A 25,491-nucleotide genomic window follows, 5' to 3' on the forward strand; every position below is an offset into this window, starting at 1 on the left:
TGTTGATTAGTGAAATCCTCTCTCCAGCTTCACCCGGTCATTGATTCCGTTCGTCAACACCACAATAATCGCAGAAAGCAAGTAACGCGGAACGTCCAATTTTGCGAAAACTCGATAGGTACAGCTTATAGGCATACTTCAATTGTATATCGTTCCAAAACCTCGCCAGCAGAATCGTAACTCAATCTTTCATAGCTCATCGGTCCAACGTTGCTCGTCTGCGGACATCGTCTCAGTAGTCTAAAGCGCCACAACAAGCCCACCAGCAACCATCAGCGCACCCCCAAAAGGCCCGCTAGTAACCATAGCCGGTGCAGCGGCCTTGCTATTCGTCGAAGCCGCCGCGCCGCCGGATCTACCAGCAGACGCAGATGACAGGCTCGTGGCAGCAGCCTGCGCCAAGCTGCTGTAGTCACGTTGCGAGAAGAAGATGGTCGTGCTGCACATTTGGGCGACTGTTGGGGAGTTTACGTTACTGCTGGCTGACGTTGAGAGGGTAGAGCGTGAAGTGGCAATGGCAGTGGAAGGAGAGGTAGTTCTGGGTGCGCCAGGGCCCGCGCCGACGCAGCAGTAGAGGTTGTTGTCGTCGCCGTAGACGGCGCCGGGGCAGCAGTAGGTTTCGCCGTTGTCTTTGTAGGCTACATGGCTAGTCGGGCAGGAGGCGGTGCTGGTTTTGGTCTTGGTCTTGTGGTCACTGTCGGTGCGGTGTCTTGTCTTCTGGGTTGGGTTGTCCTGTTAGTCGGGAGGATGTGTCGGAGGAAAATGGAGATTTCTTACACATTTGGCAAGTGCTGAGGGGAGGACAGCGAGTAATACGAAGATGATCAATCGAAAGAGTTGCTGCATGGTTACTGATCGTCTGAGTACGGTTGGAGGGATTGAATGGTTGGAGCGGTGGTATCGGATGTTCCCTAAGGCGGACCTTCTAGCTGGTTATATGTATATTGAACCTGTCAATGCACTGATTTACTTCCCTTCAGCCGTTTACCCTTGTCCAAGGCTCAGGACGCCCTCGCTGCCACAGACTAGCCAGCAGCTGTGAAGATCAAGGAGGCAACAGAAGCCAAGCAATTCAAGAGTCCAATATTCCAAGTTTCGAGGGCATTTTGGCTCGATAAGCACCTCAAGGATTCTTGGAGTTTACACTATCTGCGTCTAAAGGTGCACGCTAGGTCCAGAGTCGCACGGATCTGAAAGCTTATTAACCGACCCAGCTGAGGATGCTCAGCCCCAGGAACTTGAGGATCGTTGCACAGCCATCGATCCATAGCGCTCAGTTGGCACTTCACACAAGGTGACTTAGCAGGACAGAGCGGGACCGGATAAATGAAAGTTTTCTGAGAGCTGGAGCCTGAGGTAATATCCAGGTAAATGTTTCAATGCAATTGGTTACGACCTTCAGGCTCGCCAATTCACACCGCTCGGACCCCTCTGGCGCACATTGCTGGAATGCTTTGGCAATCAGTGGCGCACGTGTTAATTAAATCGCGAGCCATACACATTGGTTTCCAAAATGAGCGATGTTCTAATGTCGCGTGGTTCACTTGGAACCTAGAGCAAGATCGCGTGTGGCTTTGCAGTATGCGGAGTCTTGCAGATCCGCGATCGCCAAAGGGGATGTGAAGTCTGTCGGCTTGCTCGTATTGTAATTGGACGAGATCACGAGAAGGATCATACAGCGGTATGCTGGAGGCCTCGCTGTATCAAAGGCTCATCCTTCTTCCATCGTGATATCCTCTTTTGTCGTCTGTTGATCATGGACATGTTGCGATGTTCCATTGACCCCTCCACCTCCAATTGCCGTTTGTTCCTCTGTGGACTCGGAATTTTTTACGTCCTGCTCTTTTTTGAGCTCAGCACCGCCTTCTGCCTGACCATTGACAGCGGTTGCTCTCCGCCGATAGATTTTAATGGTCTTGTCCAGTCCGCATGTGGCTATCGCGCCATCCTGTGCGCACACGTCGACTGACAACACTGTGCCCTCGTGGCCATGCAATCTTTGCAGAATCTCCTTCGAATTTACGTCCCAAAGTACGGTGCTTCCGTCCTCGCTACCGCATGCAGCCAGCGCCCATTGCTGCTGTACTTCCGCATCCGCAGTGCTCTCCTCAGGCGCCGTCGTGCCATACGTTCCGAAGCATATGCCAATGCTGAATTTCTCATTCTTGTGACCCTGATACGTCTTCACGCACCTGCCCTCCACGTAATTCCACAGTCTCACGCTGCTGTCCAGCGTAGCAGCCAGCACATATCGTCCGTTCGGTGAGAATTTCACGCTCGTCACAGGCGCGTTGTCTTCGTGCACGAGCGTCTTCAGACACTGCCCAGTGCCCGTGTCCCATATCCTGATCAAACCGTCGCTGCTGCAACTTGCAGCTAATGTTCCATCTCGTACGAAGTCCACACCAGATACCGGATCCGAGTGGGCGGGTAATGAGCGCATCACACGTGCTGTCCGCACATCCCAGAGGAAAACCGCCTCGTCATATGACCCAGATACCAAAATGTTGCCTTTCGGCGAGAAAGCCAGAGAGTAGATGTAGTTGTGATGCCCCGCCAATGGCACAGGCAGCGCCTTTCCAGTCGTCGTATCCCACAGCCTAATAAGCTTGTCGTCCGACCCAGAAGCTAGCACACGACTGTCCGGCGACCACGACAACGCCGAGATACCTGCCAAATGACCCTCGAGCGTATGCTGCAGCGCGCCCGTCGCAGCAGACCAGATCTTAAGCGTGCAGTCCGCTGAGCAGCTCGCCAACCACTTGCCGTCCGGCGAGAACTTCACGCCCGCCACGCCGCGCTTGTGGCCCTTGAGAGTATACTGCAGTGCATAATCGAGGCTGCGTGGCCGCTCGGCGACTTTCCTCCTCTTTGCGCCAGCTTCGGGCGTGCCTTCTGCGCTGCTGCGGAGCTCTTCGGGGATCTCCGGTGTTTGCACATCGCCTTCATTGTCGTCTTCGTATGCGAAAGCGAAATGCTCCGATGCGCCGTCCAGGCCAGGTGGGTACGGTGTTGAGGCGGCGGAGTGATAGGCGGATGGCGGGTCTAGGGATTCAGAGCGCTTTCGTTTGGGAGATCGGCGACCTTGATGAGGGTCGGGAGTAGATGCGTAGCTCATTTTGTGAGGTGTTTGGTGAGGCTCGCGCTGCAAGGTGGAGTGATTGAGGATTTATGGCTGGAAGACGCGGAGAACGCGCTGAGCTGGAAGTCGCGTTTTCGGTGATGTCAAAAGCGGATTTATGAATGGCTTCACCTTTCAATATTCAAGCACCACCGACTTACCGAATCACTAATTGACCGTCAAGATGGTACCATGTGTGAGAGAGACCTTGTATTGGCCATGATGCATAGTTCTATTTGCAGTGGAGCTAAACTCAGCCAGTGCTTGTAACCACAGGGCCATGCCATTAATTTCATTTCATGCTTCGTAACCTGCACCGAAAGGCGCCATTGCTCCATCGCTAATGCCCGCATTTTATGCCTCTACGCTGCCGTTGCTGATTGCCAAATACCAGCTGCAGAGAGGACTACTTAAGTTACCCAGTGGGAACTTGTTCTGTACCTCCCATTCGCGTCGCTCAAACATGCAATCGCGGCGGCGCTACGACATGATATCCTCGTCATCTTCGCCCACATTCGGGCCATTGCTCGTACCTGGAGCATCCCACGTCAGGTCCATTTGATCTGCCAGCTCGGCGTCTGGAGCAGCAGCGCTCTTGTTGCGCTTCGAGACGGCGACGTGCTCCTTCGTGAGTTGGAGGCGGCGGTCCGCATCACGGACTGCTGCGATTAGTGTCTCGATGCGTTTCGTCTGGGCTTCCAAATCCGATTGAGGCGCAGTGGCTGTCAATGATGGCTGGTGGAATTGTAGAATGCCCTCCTCTGGCGTCGCGCCCTGAGTAAGTGTTGCGTTGAGGCTTTCCTGACTCATCATCTGGGTGAGAGTGCTAAGAGTCTCTTCAGGTGACAAGCCCAGATGAGCAGCGACTCGCGATACAGGCAACACAGCATAGGTCTTCTGCAGGTCCGACACGCGGTACTTGACCAACGCATGTCCAGCTTCCGCGACAAGACGCGTGTTGCCATCATCAGCCCAAATTTGCGCACCTACATCCATTTCTGCTTGGTATTTCTGCCAGTCCCTCTTCTCGAAGCTGTCTGCAAGTGCATCGTACGCCTTGGCCACAGATTTGATGTTCTTCCAGACTACTGCATCGACAGTTCGTGGATAAGGGAACGATTTGCCTTCTGAGAGCAGACCTATTAAGATCCACTTCTTGAACGCTTCGACTTGTAGTGTACTGGTGCAATGTTGTTGTGTAGGGAAGAGTATGACGTGCTCGAGGAACAGGCGTGCTCGTTGGTAATTGCGCGTTCCAATGTAGACATGAGCGCCAAGCAGATAGTATTCCAGCACATGTTCCGGAACCACCTTTTCAGAGAAGCCTGATTCTGATGTGATGAACGCGTTGCTCAACTCATGCTCGTCACTGACCGTCTCTGCCGGAACGCTCTTGGAAAGTGTTTGTGGGTAGGCGAAAATGTTCTTGTCGAGAATGGGAAGTGCTTGTGTGGGTGTTCCGAGTGCCAGACTTTGCTGAACGAGACTCAGATGGAGGGTCGTAAAGGTCGCGGATGAAGGGTCGAGGCGGAGGAGAGCGGTCGAGAGCACGCTCAGGTCAATGAGCCCGAAGTGGCTGGAACATTTGATGGCCCAGTCCCACAACATATGCCATAGATTTCCTACAAACCGCACTTGCACGGGGTCGAATGAGGCGAAGAATATGCTTGTCTGGTCATAGAGCTCCTCGAGGCGCGCTCTGTCTTTGTTGCCAACGGCTTCCACGTTATTAACGAGGCTCTTCAAGTAAGCGATGCTGTTGACGGCAGGATCGAGTAGCTCGAGTAAGCTCTTGTTGTCCACGCTCTTGGTCCATACTGAGGGAGGCAGTTTCTCAAGCGACGCCAGGTATGAGTGGAGTTTGGTATCATATTGGGTGGGTGAAAGTGACTTGACTTTGTCGGGAGGGAAGGCGAGCATGGTACCAAGAGGGTCCGCCATGGTAATCGTGGTATCGCGCGGGATTACAAGTGATGCTCGAGAGTTTGAGCGTCCAATCTAATGATTGATCGTCCGTGTCAAGGTTGTCGACGCGGTCCGTAATTCGGAGTGGCCGGCACCATCCACCCGGTCAGATTGTATGGATGATTGGGATCCAGGAATTTCGGTGGTGCGTTAGTTGAGAAAGCAGGTTGCGCTGAGGATGTATTGAAGGCGACGGCGCGACTTCACATCAACCGCTCGTAGAGCCGCAGGGCCGACCACCGAGTGACGGTGACGCTGCACGATCGAGCTCAGGCCACAAACGTGGGGCAGCCAGGCACCCACTCGTCGCGACAGGGTCTCGCCTAGCATTCGAGGTCTGGCCAACCCTCGATCTTCCACACCTCGCTCTCTCCTTCTCATCTTCCTGCACATACGGCACGCGGCTTCACGCAACCACGGTCTCTACCAGTACATCTTGCAGACTTTGGAGTCAATACCTCATTTTGCAGCTCTATACCCCGGCCACGCCACTGAAGATGGCCTCTCCTCAACAACACACCGCATACCGAGAACGACTTCTTTCACGCAACGACATAGAGGCCTTGATTGCAGACGGGCGGAAGATTGTTATTGTAGACGGCAATGTAATCAAAGCAGACGCATGGTTGCCTTTCCACCCTGGCGGCGACAAGGCGATCCTACACATGGTTGGGCGAGACGCTACGAACGAAGTGCGGGCATTTCATTCGGCTGAAACGCAGCAATGGATGAGAAAATATCAGATTGGCAAAATCGATGGAGCATGGACCGATTTCGTGCCGCCGATCCAGTATGGGAAGTTCAGAACAAGAGAAGAGCTCGAAGCGGGTATGGACATCCGGCCGGATCCGACAGATCATGAACAGACGGATTCATCGGGCCAGGAAAGCTCAGGAGAACCTTCGCCTGTCTTTGAGCCGACTGGGCGCCCGAGCTCTGGTATGCGAAGGCGTAAAGGCAGCGTGGGCGCGGCCAGTGGCACTTCTTCAACGACCTCTCTTTCATCGCTCGCCATTGAGGAGCCAGCAATGCCGCACAAGCCCAACCAGGGCGACGAAAGGACCGCCCAAGAATACCAGCACGATATCGAGACTTTCCCAAGTCTTGATACAGCTACGCAAGCTGAGATCAACGTCAAGTACCGAGCCCTCGATAAGCGAATTCGGGAGGAGGGACTGTACAACTGCAACTACAAGGCCTACGCCATCGAAGCATGCCGGTACACTGCTCTGGCTTTGACTTCACATCTCTTGCTTCGAAGTGGTTGGTACTCCCTCTCTGGCATATTCCTCGGAATGTTCTGGCACCAGCTGGTCTTCACTGTTCACGACGCAGGTCACATGGGCATCACTCACAACTTTTACGTGGACAGCTGCATCGGTATCATCATCTCGAATTTCCTTGGTGGCCTGAGTTGCTGCTGGTGGAAGCGCAACCACAATGTTCATCACATCGTCACCAACAGCCCGGATCATGATCCAGATATTCAGCACATTCCCTTCTTTGCCGTCTCGCACCGCTTCTTCGAAAGCTTGCGTTCGACATACTACGATCGCATCATGACTTATGACCCTTTCGCAAAATTTGTGCTTCCTTACCAGCACTACCTTTACTACCCTATTCTGTGTTTCGGACGCTTCAACCTTTACGTTCTAAGCTGGCAATATATCTTCGGTGGCCAAGGGCCTCGCAAGGGTCCTGCATGGTGGTTCCGCTACCTTGAAGCCGCCGGCCAGCTTTTCTTCTGGATCTGGTTCGGTCACCTCACTGTTTACAAGAACATCCCGACCAACGGGGCACGCCTCGCGTTCGTCCTGCTCAGCCACGCAGTCACCATGCCAGTGCATGTGCAAATCACCCTCTCCCACTTCGCCATGTCAACCGCAGACCTCGGCGTCGCCGAATCCTTCCCTCAGCGCATGCTGCGGACCACTATGGACGTCGATTGCCCAGAGTGGCTCGACTTCTTTCACGGCGGCCTGCAATTCCAGGCGGTACACCATCTGTTCCCTCGCATCCCGAGACACAACCTGCGTGCTTGCCAGAAGCTTGTCATGGAGTTTTGCGAGGAAGTCAACATCCCTTACGCGCTGTATGGGTTCCAGGAAGGCAATGAGAAAGTCATTGGTCACTTGGGAGACATCGCCAATCAGGCAAGGGTCTTGGCCGAGTGTCAGCGCAGCATGACCTTGCATGATGTGCTGGAGGGACACTAGACGTCATGCTTGTTCTATGTACCAGTCTGCCTTCTGTATGAAGCGATTTAGCGTAGCGGAATATCTGGCTTGGAAATGCAGTCAATCTTCTACACCTCATGGATTGCCATCCTTCCGACCGCTGTCTCCGCCACAGCGGCACATTAGTGTTCTGGCACAGCAAGTGAGCGACTCCTAATCGTTTGACACCCCCGGTGAGCTCGCCAAACGCAATCTCATTTCGCGGAGACAAACGATGTCTTCATGGAGTCCTAGTAGCTCGACGATTTCCGTGTGGCCCTCGGCTTGTGCTGCTTCTGACGCCGAACCATACTCCGCATTCCGGTGGGTTAAGCTTGCTCTGTGATCAAGCAGAAGTCGAACGCCATCATATTTGCCCTTCGCTGATAGCACGATCAACGCAGTACCGTATTCGCCTCCCACGGCGTCTACATTTGCGCCGGCGTCCAGCAAAATGCGCAAAGTTGCAAGATCATTCGTGGGCGGTTGGTCCCATGAGTACGATAGCGATGTCAGAATGTAAGAGCACGCAGCCAGATATAATGCACTTTGCGAATCTTGATCTTGATCACACGGATTGGCTCCATGCTGCAACAGAATCTTCAGCAGCCTCGCTTTTGACCCAGCTGATGCTGTGAGCAGAGGCGTTCGACCTCGGTTATCGACAGCGTTCAAGTCGGCCCCGGCGTCAAGGAGCAACTTGACGATTTCTCGGGTATCGGAGTCATTGCTTCCCTCAGCTGGCTCTGCTACCAGATGCAAAGCAGTCCGAGACATTTCGTCCCTTCCATTGACGTCAGCTCCGTTGACCAGAAGCACTCTAACGATGTCCACGCAAGGGAGATTCCTTTCTGCGGCGCGATGCAATGGGCCCGAAGTTCCCGGAGCGTTCACGTTTGCTCCTTTGCGAATGAACAGCTGTATTATCTCCAGAGGAGCGGAGGCTGCGGCAAAGACCAGAGGGTTGTCATCACGACGGGAATCCAGGGCAGGATCCGCTGTATGATCTTGGCCTGAGAGAAACCGAAAGACATCCCTCTTTCCCCGTTTTGTCGTCTTGGTTCTCTTGGAAGCGTTCTCGGACCTCTCATGTTGAGCATTGATGACAGCCCCACGATCGAGAAGAAGCTTAACGACCTTCCACCCACGGAAGGATTGAGATGCCATGCACAAGGGACTGTTGTAATCTGAATCAGAGAGATTTATGTCAGCTCCGTGATCCAGCATAATCTCGACTAGTTCTTCTTCGTCGTAAAACGCGGCTAAATGCAGCGGGCTACCAGAGTATCCGCCGCACAATGTCTCAAGATCAGGTCGCTCGAGGCCAGGTATTCGCTTTGCTTGTCGAGACAACAATAATCTGTCTCGTTTGCTAGCATGCACGTTGCTATGGGTGTGCATGATCAGGGCTTTGGTGAGCTCGTAGCAATCCAACATGACCAGAAAGTAGAGAAGGTTGGCAGAGTGGTCTTTCTTTAGTTGCAATGAGTTACGCCGATTGAAAAGAAAGATGTATTTCTGCAATGGGAACTGGCTTAACGCCGTCAGATCGAGCATACCTCCAACAAATGCAAGCTCGATGTGTGGAAGCCAAGCCTCACAGAGGTACACATATAGAGGGTACGCAAAGCGAAGCCGTCTTTCAGCAGATTCGTCGGCCGGAATCCCGGACGATGGAATCAGGTCGAAAGATCGTTGACAGACTTCTGCCAACCTTGCATGACTCTTCGCTTCTGTCCTTTCGCGCAATGTATTGTCCAAACTCGCAAGACCACCATCAAGAAGATATTCTCGGACTGATTCGTGAAGCAGGTGAGCACCTCTCGCTGTAGGCCCAACCGCATCTGTAGACCAATGGAATTGCAAGAGACCGCGAGAGACTTGGATAAGATAACGCTCCATTTGGTCTTCGTAGATTTCGCTGCGATTCCAAAAACCTGTGGCCAGATCCTTAACACTCGTTCTGACAGCAAAGTATAATTCTCGAACCGTCCATGAGCGTCTCCTTCCTGGAAACAGGACCCATAGCAGGAGATAGACCAAGGATGAGTCTGCAACGCTTAAGATGTTTGCGAAAAGATCGTGAAGCTGATCTGGAAGGCTTGCGAGGATAGAACGCAGCTCAGAGCGCGCTTTGCCAGAATCGGTCGCCTCTCTGATCATCTTGACTACAAGTACAACCCACAGGAAAACACCTGAGCAGCGATCGCAGACCGTTCTTTGAAGCTCGGACGCAAACGGCTCTGCGAGGGTAAGCTTACTTTGGACGTACTGTGAAATGTCATCCATATGTCCAGGGAGTGAGTCAAGCCTCATCTCTGCATGCGCACGCATCTCAATGTGCGGATAGTGTCGACTTGACAGGCAAATTGAGAATGGACATTCCGCGGAAAGAACCGACTCCGAGAGATCTTCGAAGTATCCGATCGCTCGTCGCACTGCTTCCTCTTTACACTCGTCCAGGGCATCGATGAAGCAGGTGACTTTTGTGTCTCGCCCCAGCGTATTGATTACCACGCGGAAAGCGTTCTCAAGGATGTCTATTGGCCAATCTTGGTTCTCTGTGAAAGGCTGCTGGCTTGAGAGGCATGTCTGTAGCGCAGGAAACTCGTGCAGGAGCTGGTGTAAGAGCGATCGATACATTCCCTGAGTCGACTTTGGTAGCTCATCGTGACTTCTCGCGTTGAAGAAAAATGCAACGATGATTTCGTCGTTGCGATTTTCGACGGTGTGGTTGTAGATGTGCTTCATCAAGGTGGATTTGCCGGTGCCAGCGCTTCCTTTGATCCAAAGCACTCCATGATGGGCTTCGCGTTCAGTAGGATCCCGCCATCTGCTGTATTCTGGTTGATTGAACACCCAGCTGCATGTTTGAGCGTATGCTGGACTCACTGCCGCCAGGCGATATCCCATTCCCTCAAATGCAAGAGCCCCTAAGACGTCGACAGCCCCATCGTTGCCTGGAGAGGGATAATAATGATTGTTGTGAATGTCGCCGAGGTGCACCCTCGCGCTGCCATCCGTGCGAACGTCTCGATAATCATGGCCCTTGCGTTCGATGTGCCTTTGCGCAGCTGGCGGCTGCATGAAGTCTATGTCACCCGCTTTGCTCAAATGAGTTGTTCCCTTCCCGTCTTCTGCGATCTCATCGCCATCTTTCTCTTTCGCCAGTGACAACCTCGCATCGTTCGGCGCTCGGGTCGCTTCCAATACAGATTGCTGTTGAGGGTCTGAAAGCGGTCTGCGTCTGCGACCCTCCCCGTCGGGCATCTTGTCGTTGATCTGCTCTTAAGGGTCTGTGCTACATCGTGTAGAGTCATAAGTGGACGAGGCTGAGCTGAACAGTTCTAGATTGACCTGAGAAAGCTGAGCAGGCATGCGGGCCAATAGCCTGTCAGTGGCTTGCATCAGGCTGCATACTGGCTGCAGATACCCGCTCTGCTGCGGTCACTTGCATCGATAAAGGTGTATGCACGACAATGGATATTTGACTGCAGCGGTATCACCACAACATCAAAAATATAACTGTATTCAGGGACTAGCTTGTAGAAGAGATTGTGGTATATCAATAGTACCACCTGAAGTCCGGCGTCTTCGGTCCGTCTCTCATCAACGCAGTCGATACGTCCTGTCCACGTTTCCTTGTACCCTGCTTCCTATCTCTGCGTTTATTGTCGAAAATCATGAACGCGCCCAAGCTCAAGGTTAGCACAATGCCAGTCGCACCAAATGCAGCCGTTGTGACCAAAGCGGGGATGTAGTCGGGAGCATCCTGCGGTCGGAAAATGTTCGATGATACGATACCCATCAAGTTGGCAAGCGGGATGCCAATCGAGGTGAGAAGCACACGACGCCCTTCGTGGGCGATGTTGTTGTTGAACCAGGTATCGAGCAGCACTGAAGGCGCGGATGTGCCCCATGTCATCATGAAGCATGCGAAGTAGGCCACTTGCAAGGAGCTCTCGACGTCGATGGCGGCGTAGATCACAAAGCCCATGAAAGTGAAGAAGAAGCCAAGAGCCACGAAGGGGAAGCGCCAGCGTGTGTAGTCAGACGCAAAGCCGAGCACCAGCAGCATGACGGCACCGGTGACATTGGGCGCAACAGTGTAGAGATTCGTCTTGATGGTACCGTAGCCTAGTCTAGCCACAATTTGAGGCAAGAATAGACCGACGCTCTGGAGAGGAATTCCAAGACACATCTCGATGCCTAGAATGATCCAGCTTGTAGGCTCTTTCAAGATCGCAATAGCATCCCGGAAGACAAATTTTTCGTTCACCACAGCGGAAGAGTCAACTTGCATGCGGTAGAAAGCTAGCTTTTTCTCATCCTCAGTCAGGAACCGAGCGTAAGCGGCGGAGTATGGGAGGAAGATGAAGGCGACGATCGACATGCAAATCGTCAGGCTTCCTTCGATAACGAAAAGCCAGCGCCATCTGTCGAGTCCGGCATTCTCGATCTGAAAAGTGCCGAATGCGAGCAGGCCGCCGAAAGCATAAGCAATGTTGGACGCTGCATAGAAGATGGCAAGACGGCGGCCCAGTTCACCGCGACGGTAGAACTGTGTTTGGTAATAGATGACTAGAGGAAAGAAAGCACCTGGAATAAGTGGTCTAGTCAGCCAATCGTACATGACGAGCAAATCTCGGAGGTAACTGACTTTCGGCCATTCCAAGGAACCAGCGCAACGCGAAGAGACCACCGAAGTTGTACGCGGCCACCACGAGCAATGTCATCGAGCCGAAAGAAAACATCATAGCAGGAAGTACGCGACTTGGACCGTACTTCTTTCCCAGAATGGCCAGGAAGGGTGCAGTAAGAACGTAAGGTACGAAGAAGATCGACAGGATAATGTTGTATTGGTTGGTGCCGTCCATGTTGAGATCCTTTTCCAGGCCAGCAGTCTTTGCGTTTCCTTTCCTAGAGTCAGTCACCGAAGCCTCGAGAGATATATATAGTGGGTTCCTGATTAACTTACCGAGGTTTGCTTTGTCAAGCGCGTTGAAGAGATACATGACTGCCAGCAAAGGGAGGATGTGGAGATCGAACTTCCAGACCAGCCGTCGCTCGGCAGCACGATCGATGGTGTATGTCTCGCCATCTCCATGCTCAATTACGGTGTTGCCATTTGAGTCGGAAGTGATCGATGTTGTTCTCTTCAGTTCATCAGAAGGCACGGTGACCTCAACATCCGTGGACTTGTCCATCGTAGCCGCGATGCGAGAAGACGCGCTCACAGATTATCGTGAGATATGGGCAGCTCGATGAGCTGATCCGTATTCAGCGCTTTTGGACACACAAAAACGAAGGTAACAGGCGAAACTATTCCTTCCCATACGCTGTTCACAGTGCCTTGCTTTTATACGAAGGCGGGGCTAAGACTAACCCTGGTAGCTTATCTGCGCCACCCCTCCTACTCACTATCAACCGCCACGCGGGTGATTGCACGCCGATCACTAGAGCTGATAGGCGCAAGATAGCCGACCACTACATGGTTTCATGTTACTTCGATCTTCCATTGCCAAGTCCAACTGTCACACTTGTCTTCGATCCGATTTCGCCAAACGGAAATAGAGAATGGGCATTGTTCGTTCACTTTATATGAGCTCGGGAACAAAAATGTGGGTTTTCCCGCAATAATCGCTTCCCATTCTATCTAGAGGTGACCTGAGCACTCAATCTCAACATCGGTACCCAACGGAAGAGACTTTACGCAAACGCAAGTCCGGACCTGAGCTCTGGTCAGTGATGAAGTCCACGTGCTTGAGATGATGTGAGCACATACCGGCTTAGGATCCGGGAAGAACTTTGCGTAGACCTCGTTGACGGCTGCAAAGTCGCCCATGTCGGCAAGGAAGATGTTGACCTTGACTGCTTTAGCGAGACTGGAGCCTCCCGCCTCGAGCACAGCACTGAGATTGCGGAGAACTTGTTCCTACAAGCAGATCAGCCAATTATTGTTAACAGCCTTCATCGCGATGTCATACTGTCCTGTCCTGGACACTGCCTTCCACGAGCTTTCCAGTTGCCGGATCAGTTCCCACCTGGCCGGAGCAATACACCATATCGCCCACGACCAGTCCCTGGTTCAGCACCGGGATGGGCTTCGGAGCCTTGTCCGTGAGGATAACTTGTTTCGTGAGACCCATGATTCTGTGAGTTCAGCTTGAACTTGTCGTGAACAGGGAATTCGATTGCCGAAATATGGTGAATGTCGTAGGGCGCGGCCACGTGTCGGCCATGTTACAACGCTCAAGTCATCTCTCCGACCAGCGAAGAACTCGAGACCCCGCTCCCAAACCTAGTTATGACAATCAGAAACAATTTCCATCAGGTGTCAACTGCAAATGACGATAAGGAGGATGCAAGGGCCATGCTACTATCATCCATGTAACCCTACAAACCCCACTCCAGCCACTGCAGGTGACACCCGATGTGGGGCCGTCTCCAAACGCTCTGCAAGACTGTCGGGTTTCCAACGTGGGCTTTGCGGGGTCGCTTTGCCCGGACTGCTAGTTTGTTGTCGATTGCTAGAAGCGTTATCTAGGCATCGGGCAACGATGTGGGTTGGCCGCTGGGTGTTGGGCTTGCGATACCGGCGTGAATGGGACTCCTCAGTATCGCCGCGGTCGGCCGGGCTCTATACCAATGCGACGTTTGTTCGATAACCGGAAAAAGGTGAGAGGCCGATACTCTCGCCGTGCGGCTCGAAGGAACGGTCGAGTGCCCTGAATATGGTGAAATTGAAGCATCCGGATATTCTCTTCAAATCCGCATCAGTGGTTGATGGAACAGGACACACACCAGCATTCAAGGCAGACGTGCTGATCCGAAATGGCTCCATCCAGTACATTCGCACGATCGACGAGGCGGTAGAGAACGGAGAAGACAAATCTGATGACATCCAAGTGATAGACTGCGAAGATGGCAAATGGACGCTCAGCCCTGGCTTCATCGACATGCACGCGCACTCCGACCTCTCTCTGCTACACACTCCCGAACACCTGGCTAAGATCACTCAAGGAGTTACTACAGACGTGATTGGACAAGATGGCATCTCCTACAGCCCCGTCACAGACTCCTCGCTCGCTCGCATCAGGAAGCAGATAGCAGGCTGGAATGGCAACCCGAGCGATCCTCCTGACTTCTTTGAACGGTGGCGCAGCGTGAAAGAGTATCTCGATGTGCTCGACGACTCTGCAATAGCCGTCAACGCTGCTTATCTGGTGCCGCAAGGCAACTTGCGGATCTTGGTCAAAGGATGGGACTCGTCGGCATGCTCTCAGGCTGAGATCGATGCGATGATAAGCTACCTCCACGCGGCGTTTAAGGATGGCGCAGTCGGGATGTCGTCAGGTCTGACCTACGTCCCTGGCATGTTCGCGGACAACGCTGAGCTTACACAGCTTTGTCGGGTCGTGGCGGAGTACGATGGCTATTTCAGCCCGCATCACCGTTCATATGGCAAGGGAGCAATGCAAGCATACGCGGAAATGCTTGAGCTCGCCCGCAAGACAGGCGTCAGGCTCCATCTCACTCACGCGACGCTCAATTTCCCTGAGAACGCTGGCCGCGCGGACGAGCTCATTGCCATGATCGACGGGGCGATTGCAGAAGGCCTTAGCATCACACTAGACACCTATCCTTACCTTCCCGGCTCCACGACTTTGTCAGCCCTTCTCCCCAGCTGGGTCTCCTCAGCAGACAACAAAGCCGACATCCTCAGCGACCCAGCGCAGCTCGAGAAAATCCGGCACCAAGCGCTCGTCGAGGGCACAGACGGTTGCCACGGCTGCACATTGAACTGGGACATCATAGAAATCGGCGGCGTGCAAAACTCTTCTCTCGCGAGCAAATTCGTCGGCAAAACGCTCGGCCAGATCGCTCGCGAAAACAACCAGGATCCCTTCAACACGTGGGTCGAGCTGCTAAAGCTCGACGACTTCGGCACCACGATCATGCAGCACGCCGGGCATGAGGGCAATGTTCGCAAGATTATGCGCCATCGTTCGCACATGGGCGGCTCGGATGGGATCTTGACGTCGACGAAGCCGCATCCGCGAGGCTGGGGGACTTTTCCGAGGTATCTGGGACATTATCATCGTGATTTGAGTCAGGGCCGAGCAAGAGATATTTACAGTCGTGGAGAGCCGGGTGCAGAGAGCTTTGAGGAGGTCGAGCCGGAGGTCATCTTCGCTGGTGGACTGGAAGAAGCGGTCAACCATTTGACGGGTCGGCCTGCAGCGGTCCTTCGCCTTCGTGATCGCGGTCTTGTGAGGCAGGGCTATCGAGCAGACTTGGTGTTGTTCGATGCGGAGACCATCCTCGATGCCGGGACATTTGCTTCACCGCAGAGGCCGGCGAAAGGCATCCGCACAGTCTTGGTCAACGGCATTGTCGCCGTTAACGAAGGTAAGCCAACCAGGATTCGAGCTGGAAAAACGATTAGAATGCATAAAGCAGAAGGAGGCAAGAAGTACATCGTCGCTTAGGTATGAATCTGACGACATGAACGGAGCCTAAGTTGGAATGTTCTGTTGTGTTTGTGAGACCAAGTACCCAGAGAACAAGAAGCTGGTGTGCCGTCGTCCGGCGGCTGCAGAATTTCAGGACTCACAGCGTGCGAATCCGAATATTAGAAGAACGCAAGCAATAGACTAGTATTGATTGTCTGCATCATAATCAAGATACCTCGAGATACACGCGTAAGATTCGAATGATAGTTTGCATTGCTTTCTAAGGCGTGTGAGAGGCAAGGCATTACCCCAACCGAAACCCTTGTAACCCCAACCCTAACCATGAAATCTAGTAGGAAGCCGATAACGAGATGTGAACTTCAACTTCCACAGCGCGGCACAGCTTCGTAAAACATTAGCACTGCATATCACCTCTAGACAGTCTAAGCTCGCAATTCACTAGTTTGAATACTATCAATACAGCCGACTACCTGATGCACTCGGCTTCTGAAGCTACCTAGGTAGCCTCTCAAGCCAATTTCCGCCGACGCTCCTCGGTCGCGTCGACGTCTACGACCACCACCGAAACCGCGCGAGCGACTGAGGTGATACGCTTTATTCGCCATTTTTTTTCGCAACAGTATCACAAACTTCCGCGACTACTTTTGCTCTCGCCATCTGCGTGAACGCCGGGCAGGGCGACCACGACGATGTCCTCGACGTCGGGCGCTGCGGCAGAGACATGCCAGATTGCTGGGGCAGCAAGATCATCATCGGCGACCAAGACTGACCAGACCTCGGAGAAGAAGAAGCCGGAGCTATGGGGCTTGGGTAATTTCACCATCGGCCAGCCACACCCATCTCCCATTGAGAACAAGACGACCTACGGATGGTACAGCGTCGTGCGGAAAGGTACGGTGCACTCGTGTATCAAACCTCTCTCACCACCCCCATGACTGACTCCTCTCGTCCTGCCCAGCTGTCCCGATCAACCTCATGCTCGAACCCGACTGGCTCGACCTACCACCCGCGGAATGGCGCTTTCAGCTTCTCGGAAATTGGCACTCCGTGCGTGATCCCTGGTTCGAAATCCGGCGAGCGCATCCGCTGCAGAGCGAGCTGCGGCCGGACGTGCATCCTCATCTGTTCCTGGTGGCAGAGAGAGAGAGGATGCTAATGAGGCTGACGCTATGGCGCTGTGCCGGCTTGAGCGGGATGGTCGCCTGCCGGAGTTTGAAGTGCTGGGAAGGGTGAGCGCTGGGGAGGCTTTGGGGGAGCTGGAGAGATGGAGTGCATTGATGGAAGAGATGACTGCAGGTATGCATTGACGGCGGCGCTCCTGTCTACTTCTATCAAAACGTACTCGGAAAAGAGACTTTTTTCGGGTGAAAACGAAGATCGCGTTGCCCCAGGACTTCGCATCATCGCTGGCACTCGAAGATGACAAGAGAGCAATTCAAGCAGCCTCAACCCTTGCAAGAGTTTGCAATCAATTGCAGCCTCTATCTCGACTTCCACTAATATTTGACGAGCAGCGGCAATCCGGCACGGCGCCATTCATCCGCAACCGCTAAATTGAGAGAGACGCAGCGCGAAGAAGCTCTTGCACGGCGTATAGTATTGCTCTGCAGTGCTCTCAAGGTGCGTAGCCGCATGCGCACTCTCAGTCGAATGGATCCTAGCACTGTTCCCGGCATCGCCAAGTGTCCTGCGCCGTTGCCAGCTGACTTGATGACAGGTAATCACAGTGTAGAACTTGATCCTCACAGTTTCGGTGTCACGTCGCGCGCGCGTCGTATCGTTGCGCGACAAGGACGAAAAGCCCGCTTCGGCTGACAACAAAGAGATGACTAACCAGCTTCACTTCACGCTGCGCTTGCAGGCTTGCACGCGATCATCTGTACGGTTGCTGATCGTGTGTTGCGCTATACGCCGCTGGATAGATTGACAGACTCGACTGGTCATGTTTCTCAACAGTCGGCGAAAATCCCGCATGAGCAGATGACTAAGGGCTGACTAACGCTCTTCACTTAACGCTCCACTTGCACGCAACGCAGTTGTCTTTAAGAATCGCGCACACGGCAAAATTCTGCCTCAACGCGATGACTAAGGGATGACTAAGGTGCTCGATATCACGCTCCGCTCGTACAATAATGTTTACGAGGATTTGCTGCGCTCTACAGCATTGGATAGATCAAAGGATGAGACACTGGTCAGCCGCCCATGAGCAGACGGTCATCGCGTTGATCTCAACGCTTGCCTGTGATCCCGCCGTTTCTCGAGGCTATATCTATGCGCGTTTCCCCCTCCCTCTCCTGTTTCCTTTCTCTTCCTTTCCTCATACCAGCAAGCAACTATCAGCAAGCACCAGAACACCAACAACCAACAACAACAACAACAACCAACAACAACAACAACAAACAACAATCAATCAGCAACATGGTCCGCGTCTTCGGCAAGTACCTGTGGCACTGCCCTCTGCGCAAGAAACTGCGCAGAACTTTCCGCAAAGTCTTCGATCTTCCTGATCGCAAGCCCTGGCGCACGCGCTACACCGCGCGCCAGTACACGACGGCGCCCGAGATCCTGGACATGGCCGACCATGTCGTGATCTACATCGGCTCGGAACGCGAGAAAGTCGTCCTCACACGTCCGAGAATCCCTTTCTAATTGCAGCCTTCCTCCTGCAGTTTGCGCTGGGTAAGTGCGAGACGCGCTGGGTAAGTGCAAGACGCGCTGGGTAAGTGCAAGACGCGCTGGATAAGTGCAAGACGCGCTGGAAAAGTGCTGTGCCGTGCTAATGACTCCGACCTTCTCGTGGTGCACGGTGTGAGTACCTCTCAGAGGGAAACCAACAGGAGTCAACCTTGTAGTTGTAGATAGTAGTACCTTAGCACAATAAAAGCAGCTATCCTTCATCACAATCATGTCTTACGCCCCTCATATATGCTTTTATCTTCTCGCACCAAGTTTCACGCTCCTTCTACGTGCCGTCGTCTTGTCGCGCGCGGTTCTAAAGGCCTTGCTCATACACCCCGTCGCGCTCTCGTGTGCGACATCGCGTTTTCGTCGCACAGCGGATGGTAGCACTCCGTGTCCACGCTTCAGGCGCGAGATGCTTGGAATAGCATCTCGCGCTCCCGGATCCAAATTCGCTTCCTCACGCTACAGAGGCGATGGTAGCACTCCATGTCCACGCATCGCGCGCGAGATGCTTGGAGCTAGGTGTGCCTCCGTCAACCGCAGCAGCGCGCCGCCCTTTCCCACCAACGTTGTTGGTTCCTCCCCTGCCACAGACTGTTGCATGAATGGCGGCCCCAATTTTCCTGCATCACGCTTGACACCCGAACTGTCACATCGCCGCTGGGCACAAATCTTGCGGCGTGCAGTTGGGCCTACGCGGCAGCCTGCCATTCAGAAGAGCACCGCAACAGCCTCAACTCTACATGCCCTCTTGACCTGCGATCCGCACTTTGCCGCCTCCTCACCGGCCGCGCAAGCGACTTCCTTTCCATTGCTGCTGTCTTGCCATGAAGATGCCGGTGGAAAGGATATCACCACCTTCGGGGCCGTCGTACAAGAGCAACACATGCCAGCGGCGAGACGGACGCTGGAACCTTTCGCCGCGGCGGCGGCGGCACTTTCGCGTCGGCCGTGGATACTGTGAGGACGACAAGGGCCCTTGGGGCTGCGCGACTGTTCGAGAAGTACTGGTGGCAGTGATGCGCACGGCAAGCATGCTCTTGGTTGCACGGCGTCTCTAATCACATCGCTGAAACATAATAATAGCCAAACGAAACTCACCCATCAGTAGGATTGCGACACACGCTCAGCCAGACCGAGAAGGCGCGGGCGCCTCAGAGAAATCCGTGGTGGTAGTGCTGGCTTTGCCACATCCTCACCGTCGCCACCTCCCTTGCCAAAACCCCGCAGACCATCCTTCCCAGAGCCTGGCGCCTGAGTGACAGCTCGGACTTGGGAGGAGGTGTTGTGCTCGCAGCGGTGACAGGCCCCAAGGAAAGCGACACGGACGGATAGGTGAGGGAGAGGTCGGACGCGAGCAAGCTCCATCTCACTATTAGCAGAGTCTCATCAAGCAGGACGGGCCTACTGAGGGCATTCTGCCATTGTACGAAGCGTAGGAGTCCGCGGACTCTTGTAACTTGCAGCGTCGGTGGTTTCTGAACTTTGCAGGCAAACGACCAACCATGAAACCCTATACCCTAACCCTTATGCGCGTATCTAAAGGAGCCGAATACGAACTTCTAAATTCGATATCCGCTGCCCCGGCTCCCCGGCCACGCCTTGCATGGGTTTGTTCAGCATGAAAACCCGGCTATATTAAAGTCAGCATATACCGCATCGTCAAGCCCCGACGAGTCCGCTGGAAAACGCTTCCGCGGCTCGGACTGCTACGACCGCTGTTGCTGTGATTGCCGCGAGGGCGGCGATCATTGCTGTTGCGGCTGTCGTTGGCGGCTGTCGATGGCGGCTGTCGCGCGGAGTGGCGCGGAGCAAGTGCCAACTTGCTTCCAAGGTTGTGTTGGCAGCGCCAGCATTGCACGTACGTGCACTCGTGACCACGCGCGCAAACACAGCATCGCTTCAACGTATTCATGTCGCGGCAGCGGAGACGGTGATGCAGGTTCATGGACGATATGGATATGGCTGAGCGTGACGATGACTCCTTTCATGGGGACAATCCGGCCCTGCGCTTATCCGATGCCCCTCAATGGCGCCATCAAAACACATCGCGCGGCTCTGCCGAGACAAGAAGACGGGGCTTCGGCCATATGACCGCAACGCGGAATCAACAACATCCACCACACTTCAAGGCTTCACTCGCATACCGCGACCGGTCGGGAGTTTGCCACAATGTCGATGGGCCGAGCACGGCTTCGTCCAACACGGCGAGTCCGGACGGTATGGACGTCGACGGTCAACGACCCGGCGACACCACCAGCGACGATGCAGACGGCGAAGAATCTGTTGAAGAAATTCCGCGCGACTCTCATACTTCCGACGAGGAAATCGCAATTCGTGCACCCTTACGTGGCCTTGCCCTCACGACTGATGACCAGTTCACCCACGACATTGGCCAGTGGTACTTTCTCACTCAGATGCCCGAAAATGATCTCCAGTTCTTTGAATCTGCTCAGGATCACTGGGTGAAAGGGATCTGGGAGATGGCGCGTATTAGCCAGCCCATGTACGCCGCAATGGGGTCCTTTGCTTTACACAAGAAAGCAGCTCTGTCAGGACCTCAGGCTAGGCCTCAGTATTACGAGCAGAAGGGTCGCATGATCCAAGAAATTGTGGCGAATCTCCAAACCAGCCAGGGGGGCCCAGATCCTTACACGCTCGTGGCTATCGCCATCCTTGGATACCTTGACATTCGCGACGGAGAGTTCCAGTCCGCAGAGACTCATCTCCAGGCAGTATGCAAATTCATCGATATGGCTTCTTTAAGCCCACATGCCTGGCTTTACTGCGTCTGGATCGATCTACGCTATGCGCTTTTCACTGGTAAAGAGCCGATGTTACCTTTTTATATTCCAGCGGCATACCGCGAGCTTCCGGGATCTGTACTTTCCTGCCAACAGGAAGCCTCACGACTTGGCTCTATAAACGCGTCAGAATGTCCACGGTCGCCATTATTCACACTAGACATGGCATGCGACCTATTCCGCAAGTTACACGCTCTCTGCTTCTGCTCAGACGTGCTTTTACCCTCAGAAGATCCACCATTCGGACAAGTCTACGCCCTCGAATACGGGCTCCGAGTAGTGCAAGCTCGAGCCCAACGCAGCCACGGCGAAATATTCAACTCCTCCATAGTCCTACTCGTCACATGTTCCATCCAACTCCACGTCTGGATGGCCTCCCGCTTCTGGACGCCGCAACGGCGAGAATCACACCTCTCCCTCATCACCCGAGCCAGCAAACTCATCCATTCCTTCGACGACCTCGTCACAGAATGGTACATCTTTGCCGGCCTCGAATCCCTCCTCTGGGTCCTATTCACCATCGTCGCGACGCTGCGAGCGCACGAACACCCCGAAACCCAAGAAATCCTCGACCTCCTCCACAAAGCCTTCCAGAAGGCCAGAATCACGCAACGCTCGGACTTCGAATCTAGACTACAGCGGTGGCCCTGGCTTAGGAATTGGCATCCGGTCCAGATCAGCGAGATCTGGGCGACGCTCTCGGCCCGCTTTTCGGACCTTGTGCCCGCTGAGGCGCCTCCGCAGGCATCGGACAGCACTGCGGTGTCGCCGAAGGCGAGGTATCGATGGTTCATAGGGGGTTTGGAGTTTTTCAATAGTTTATAGAGCTGCTGGTGTGGCTGCTCGATGATTTAATGAATGATAAAAGATTCTTTCTAGAATTGCTGGATGTGTCCACCGGGTGTGCGTATGATCATCATGATCTTCACGTGAAAACGCGAATGAAGCTGCAATTGATGGCACCCTTCATGGAAAATACGGACAAGGGTGACAATTTGCGCTCCGACACGTGAGGTAGTCCCTATGCATGGTTGGCTATATTGTAACGTCCATCAGCTTTGGGACCAGATTGGTGCAAGTTCCAGGCCCGCAAGAACAAACAATGAATGGAGTTAGAATTGTGTTGGTTGATGAAACGCCGAACTCCTGCGTAACAACCGGTTAATGATTCAGCGTCTACGCCAGAACCGCCGAAAACTCATGAAACCAAGGATAGCCCACCCCATGCCACGACCCACAACCAACGGCAGTCCATACTTGACCCACGACCACGGCGCACCAAGCCTAGGCTCCGGCACCAGCGACCTCATCTCTGCCCCTCCCAGACCGACCCCTTCCTCAGCCTTCAGCCCACTTACCTCCCTCACAGCCTCCATCACAATCCTCACAACCTCCTGAGGCTTACTCAAGAACGGAGAGTGACTAGCAGCCAACTCCTCATGAACCACAACCCCACCCTGCCCCCTCGCCATCCCCACCTGCACCCTCTGCAAAACAACCGGCAGCGCCCTGTCCTCCGCCGTGCCCACATACCACGTCGGAACGTCCCTCCAGCCCGCGTACACGTGCTCGCCGCCCTCGAAGAGCGCCTTCAGGCTCTGCGGCGTCAGCTCGGCGACGCAGCGCGCCGCTTCGTCGGCGGCGAGGTCGTGGTAGAAGAGCTCGCGAGGGCTCGTGGCGAGCTCGGCGAAGCCGGTGGTGCGGTTCGCGCGCCAGGAGGGGGGCGGGATGCCGAGGAGGGGGTCCATGAAGGAGAGGCCTGTGATGGCGAAGCCGGAGGCTATGAGGATGAGGGTTTTGACATGGCCAGGGCTCGTGAGGCTTGATGGTGGGTTGGAGTGAGAGCGGCTGAAGCCTTCGATGGCGCTGGCGCCGACCATACCGCCGTAGGAGTGGGCGATGACTACGACATCGCGGCCTTGCGTTGTTTCGGAGGAGATGACGGCTTTGGCGGCGTCGAGATCGTTCTTGAATGTTGCGTCGGGGTCGCCGGTTGTTGATGGGAGGGTGACGGTGAGGCATTTGATGTTATGGCCGCGTTGGAGCTGTTCTATGACTTTGTTGTAGCAGCTGGGTTTGTGCCAGGATCCTGGGACGAAGACGAGGGTTGGTAGCGATGCCATTTTGGCTGGATGACTATGCGGTACTGTCCTTGGAGCTCAATCGAGCGATTTGATGAATAGAACGCCTTTCACCAACATCCCATCAGTTGACTGACCGGAAGAAAATGTAGGATACCAATGTCGGTGCGTGACGAAGACTGCGCGCGGCGAAAGCCGGCCGAACGACGGGAACCTGCATCTGTGGTTTTCGCAAACGCCGCGTTGCGGCACCTCTCCTCATGTGCTTCTTTTCAATGGACCATTCGAGTGTTGGTTCCCATTTCTGAGGTCCGTCGGACCTGGCAAGCAGGAGTCTGATCGCGCGAACCGTGAGTGGGTCCAGATCGTGGGATGCATGCCACCGGCGGCGAGCTGGACCTCTTCAGGGGCACATCGAAAGCACGCAGACAATGTGTAGTCGCTACAGGCCGTGTAAGATAAGTGATCCGAGCCGAATATGTTCATTTGAGCTGCGGTCATCAGCGCCCCCAACAGACCGCATATTCTACGCCATCTGCCCAGACCGAACGGCTTATTCACTGCCGCCCTTCTCCAGAGCACCTCCACCCAACAGCCCCCCGAGACTCTCCATTTCCTCCTCGATCATCCCCACAACCCCCGGCTTCCGCGTAAGATTGAAGTCGATGAGCGTAGCGCCATCGCCATTGACCAAAAAATGGCCCCTCTTGACATCCCCATGCACCAAACCCAGCGCGTGAAGCCGCCCCAACGCCCCCTCACAAGCCCGCAGATCCCCAACCCCAGCGCGCCGCGCATTCGCGACCTTCTCCAGCAGGAACCCGACCACCCTGCCCTCTTCGACGACGTGCCCAAGAAACCGGGGCCCGACGCCCGACCCCTCCAGCCACCCGTAGGCCTCGCACTCCTCGTCGACCTGGTCGACCTCCCACTCGAAGCGCGCGAGCTTCGCGACGACGGCGCCTTCGAAGAGCACCGACGTGGCCTCGTAGGCGTTGGCGCCGAGTTGCTTTCCCAGGCTGAGCGCGAGGTAGTCGACGCGCAGCGGGTGCCAGGCGTTCGTGACGCCGTGGAAGGCCTCTCGCTGGACCTTGTCGAAGTGGTGGCGCCCTGTGCGAGGGTCTTTGCTCACGGAGCCCGAGTTCCAGTCGCCGGGCGGCAGGGGCGGGAGGAGGGCTTTGATCCCGGGGCCGGAGAGCAGGTCGGCGGTGCGGTAGGCGCCTGCGGGGACGAAGATGTATTTGATCGAGGTGTTGTCGACCAGGAGGCGGAAGTAGTTGCCGATCGCGTCGTCGTTGTCGTTGTCGATGGACGCGTGGAGGAGCTGAATTGTGCGCGCCATGGTGATGGTTTCTGTGAGGAGAGGGTGGTTGTGGTGAGGTTGGAGAGTTAGGTCGATGCGCAAGAAGGAAGTTCTTGTAAGCCAGGTGGGTGGCGACTGATCACAAGGGCAGCTAATGAAGTACAGGGAATTTGAGGAAAGAGCGACCGCCCCCAAAGCAGGACTAGCGCGTCCACTTCCTGCACTGCCGCACGATTGTATCACGTGTTCGTCGACATGGCCGAACGTTACGCGATCTAAACGATCGGTAGTTTAAGTAACAGCCCATGAGTTCCCATTGGGACAACATCGAAAAGGGCGGAGAGGCTTGATGGTAGCACCTCACGCGCTTATTTCAAGCTCGAGAAACAACTAGTATCTCAGCACACATCCAACAACTCACAAGAGCGCAACAAAGTCGTTCAGAAGAATACTTTCATTACCAGGACTACCTATATACATGTGCTCTGTCCCAGCCCCAGGCTTCCGTAACGCCGCGCTTGGTCGACGTGCTCGTTCGTTCGTTCGTTCGTTCGTGTATGCTAAGATAGGAAGCTAGGAAGCTGTAAAGTAGTGTGGCCGGCGGCGGTTGTGAGGAGCTGAGTGGCTCCATGCCTGGATGCTGTGCGAGAGAGAAGCCTCCGTGGAAAGTTCGTCGTGGGGGGCGTGAGAATGCTTGGATGATGTAGACCAGTCTGCTCATACTTCATCACCTGCGGTGTATGGCAGGTAGGCCAAGTAGGTCGTGCGGATGGATTCGTTCGTAACTTCATGCATGCGGGCATTCGTGATAATCCAATTCAGTCGCATCCAAACCGTCGCTC

General features: G+C 54.5%; 11 protein-coding genes across 11 annotated transcripts; 4 read left to right on the top strand and 7 right to left on the bottom strand.

Annotated features, from left to right (window-relative positions):
• Positions 1-86: 86 nt before the first annotated feature.
• Positions 87-846, bottom strand: WHR41_06349 (uncharacterized protein; the record flags this gene model as incomplete). The annotated part of the gene is made up of 2 exons (XM_069374954.1): positions 87-717; positions 778-846. The coding sequence occupies 2 exons, from the start codon at positions 844-846 to the stop codon at positions 241-243; spliced, it is 546 nt and encodes a 181-aa protein (XP_069227531.1). The 3' UTR covers positions 87-240.
• An 865-nt stretch (positions 847-1,711) lies between these two features.
• WHR41_06350 (uncharacterized protein) lies at positions 1,712-3,118 on the bottom strand (the record flags this gene model as incomplete). The annotated part of the gene is made up of 1 exon (XM_069374955.1): positions 1,712-3,118. One exon carries the CDS (start codon positions 3,116-3,118, stop codon positions 1,712-1,714), a length of 1,407 nt encoding a protein of 468 aa, XP_069227598.1.
• Positions 3,119-3,601: 483 nt separating this feature from the next.
• On the bottom strand, positions 3,602-5,062 carry WHR41_06351 (uncharacterized protein; the record flags this gene model as incomplete). The annotated part of the gene is made up of 1 exon (XM_069374956.1): positions 3,602-5,062. The coding sequence occupies one exon, from the start codon at positions 5,060-5,062 to the stop codon at positions 3,602-3,604; it is 1,461 nt and encodes a 486-aa protein (XP_069227599.1).
• A 521-nt stretch (positions 5,063-5,583) lies between these two features.
• WHR41_06352 (uncharacterized protein) lies at positions 5,584-7,302 on the top strand (the record flags this gene model as incomplete). The annotated part of the gene is made up of 1 exon (XM_069374957.1): positions 5,584-7,302. One exon carries the CDS (start codon positions 5,584-5,586, stop codon positions 7,300-7,302), a length of 1,719 nt encoding a protein of 572 aa, XP_069227600.1.
• Positions 7,303-10,867: 3,565 nt separating this feature from the next.
• WHR41_06353 (uncharacterized protein) lies at positions 10,868-12,532 on the bottom strand (the record flags this gene model as incomplete). Its single annotated transcript, XM_069374958.1, has 3 exons — positions 12,281-12,532; positions 11,963-12,217; positions 10,868-11,901 (listed from the first exon to the last, which is right to left on the bottom strand). Exons 1-3 carry the CDS (start codon positions 12,507-12,509, stop codon positions 10,868-10,870), a joined length of 1,518 nt encoding a protein of 505 aa, XP_069227601.1. The 5' UTR covers positions 12,510-12,532.
• A 175-nt stretch (positions 12,533-12,707) lies between these two features.
• On the bottom strand, positions 12,708-13,645 carry WHR41_06354 (uncharacterized protein). Its single transcript, XM_069374959.1, has 3 exons — positions 13,290-13,645; positions 13,088-13,237; positions 12,708-13,033 (listed from the first exon to the last, which is right to left on the bottom strand). The coding sequence occupies exons 1-3, from the start codon at positions 13,449-13,451 to the stop codon at positions 12,959-12,961; spliced, it is 387 nt and encodes a 128-aa protein (XP_069227594.1). The 5' UTR covers positions 13,452-13,645; the 3' UTR covers positions 12,708-12,958.
• A 391-nt stretch (positions 13,646-14,036) lies between these two features.
• Positions 14,037-15,794, top strand: WHR41_06355 (uncharacterized protein; the record flags this gene model as incomplete). Its single annotated transcript, XM_069374960.1, has 1 exon — positions 14,037-15,794. One exon carries the CDS (start codon positions 14,037-14,039, stop codon positions 15,792-15,794), a length of 1,758 nt encoding a protein of 585 aa, XP_069227595.1.
• Positions 15,795-16,367: 573 nt separating this feature from the next.
• Positions 16,368-17,156, top strand: WHR41_06356 (uncharacterized protein). The gene is made up of 2 exons (XM_069374961.1): positions 16,368-16,670; positions 16,738-17,156. Exons 1-2 carry the CDS (start codon positions 16,469-16,471, stop codon positions 17,010-17,012), a joined length of 477 nt encoding a protein of 158 aa, XP_069227596.1. The 5' UTR covers positions 16,368-16,468; the 3' UTR covers positions 17,013-17,156.
• A 3,527-nt stretch (positions 17,157-20,683) lies between these two features.
• On the top strand, positions 20,684-22,090 carry WHR41_06357 (uncharacterized protein; the record flags this gene model as incomplete). Its single annotated transcript, XM_069374962.1, has 1 exon — positions 20,684-22,090. One exon carries the CDS (start codon positions 20,684-20,686, stop codon positions 22,088-22,090), a length of 1,407 nt encoding a protein of 468 aa, XP_069227597.1.
• A 344-nt stretch (positions 22,091-22,434) lies between these two features.
• On the bottom strand, positions 22,435-23,388 carry WHR41_06358 (uncharacterized protein; the record flags this gene model as incomplete). Its single annotated transcript, XM_069374963.1, has 1 exon — positions 22,435-23,388. One exon carries the CDS (start codon positions 23,386-23,388, stop codon positions 22,435-22,437), a length of 954 nt encoding a protein of 317 aa, XP_069227602.1.
• A 511-nt stretch (positions 23,389-23,899) lies between these two features.
• WHR41_06359 (uncharacterized protein) lies at positions 23,900-24,688 on the bottom strand (the record flags this gene model as incomplete). Its single annotated transcript, XM_069374964.1, has 1 exon — positions 23,900-24,688. One exon carries the CDS (start codon positions 24,686-24,688, stop codon positions 23,900-23,902), a length of 789 nt encoding a protein of 262 aa, XP_069227603.1.
• Positions 24,689-25,491: the final 803 nt, after the last annotated feature.

The sequence above is a fragment of the Cladosporium halotolerans genome (assembly GCF_011745625.1).
Source record: "Cladosporium halotolerans strain TM138-S3 chromosome Unknown Sca26, whole genome shotgun sequence".
NCBI lineage: Eukaryota > Fungi > Ascomycota > Dothideomycetes > Cladosporiales > Cladosporiaceae > Cladosporium > Cladosporium halotolerans.

Coding starts and splice junctions, on each gene's coding strand:
- WHR41_06354 (XM_069374959.1), bottom strand. CDS start 13,451: ATGGGTCTCACGAAACAAGTTATCCTCACGGACAAGGCTCCGAAGCCC. Junction 13,238..13,289: donor GCAGTGTCCAGGACAGGACA/GTATGACATCGC, acceptor ATCTGCTTGTAG/GAACAAGTTCTCCGCAATCT. Junction 13,034..13,087: donor TCTTCCCGGATCCTAAGCCG/GTATGTGCTCAC, acceptor ACCAGAGCTCAG/GTCCGGACTTGCGTTTGCGT.
- WHR41_06356 (XM_069374961.1), top strand. CDS start 16,469: ATGTCCTCGACGTCGGGCGCTGCGGCAGAGACATGCCAGATTGCTGGG. Junction 16,671..16,737: donor GTACAGCGTCGTGCGGAAAG/GTACGGTGCACT, acceptor CGTCCTGCCCAG/CTGTCCCGATCAACCTCATG.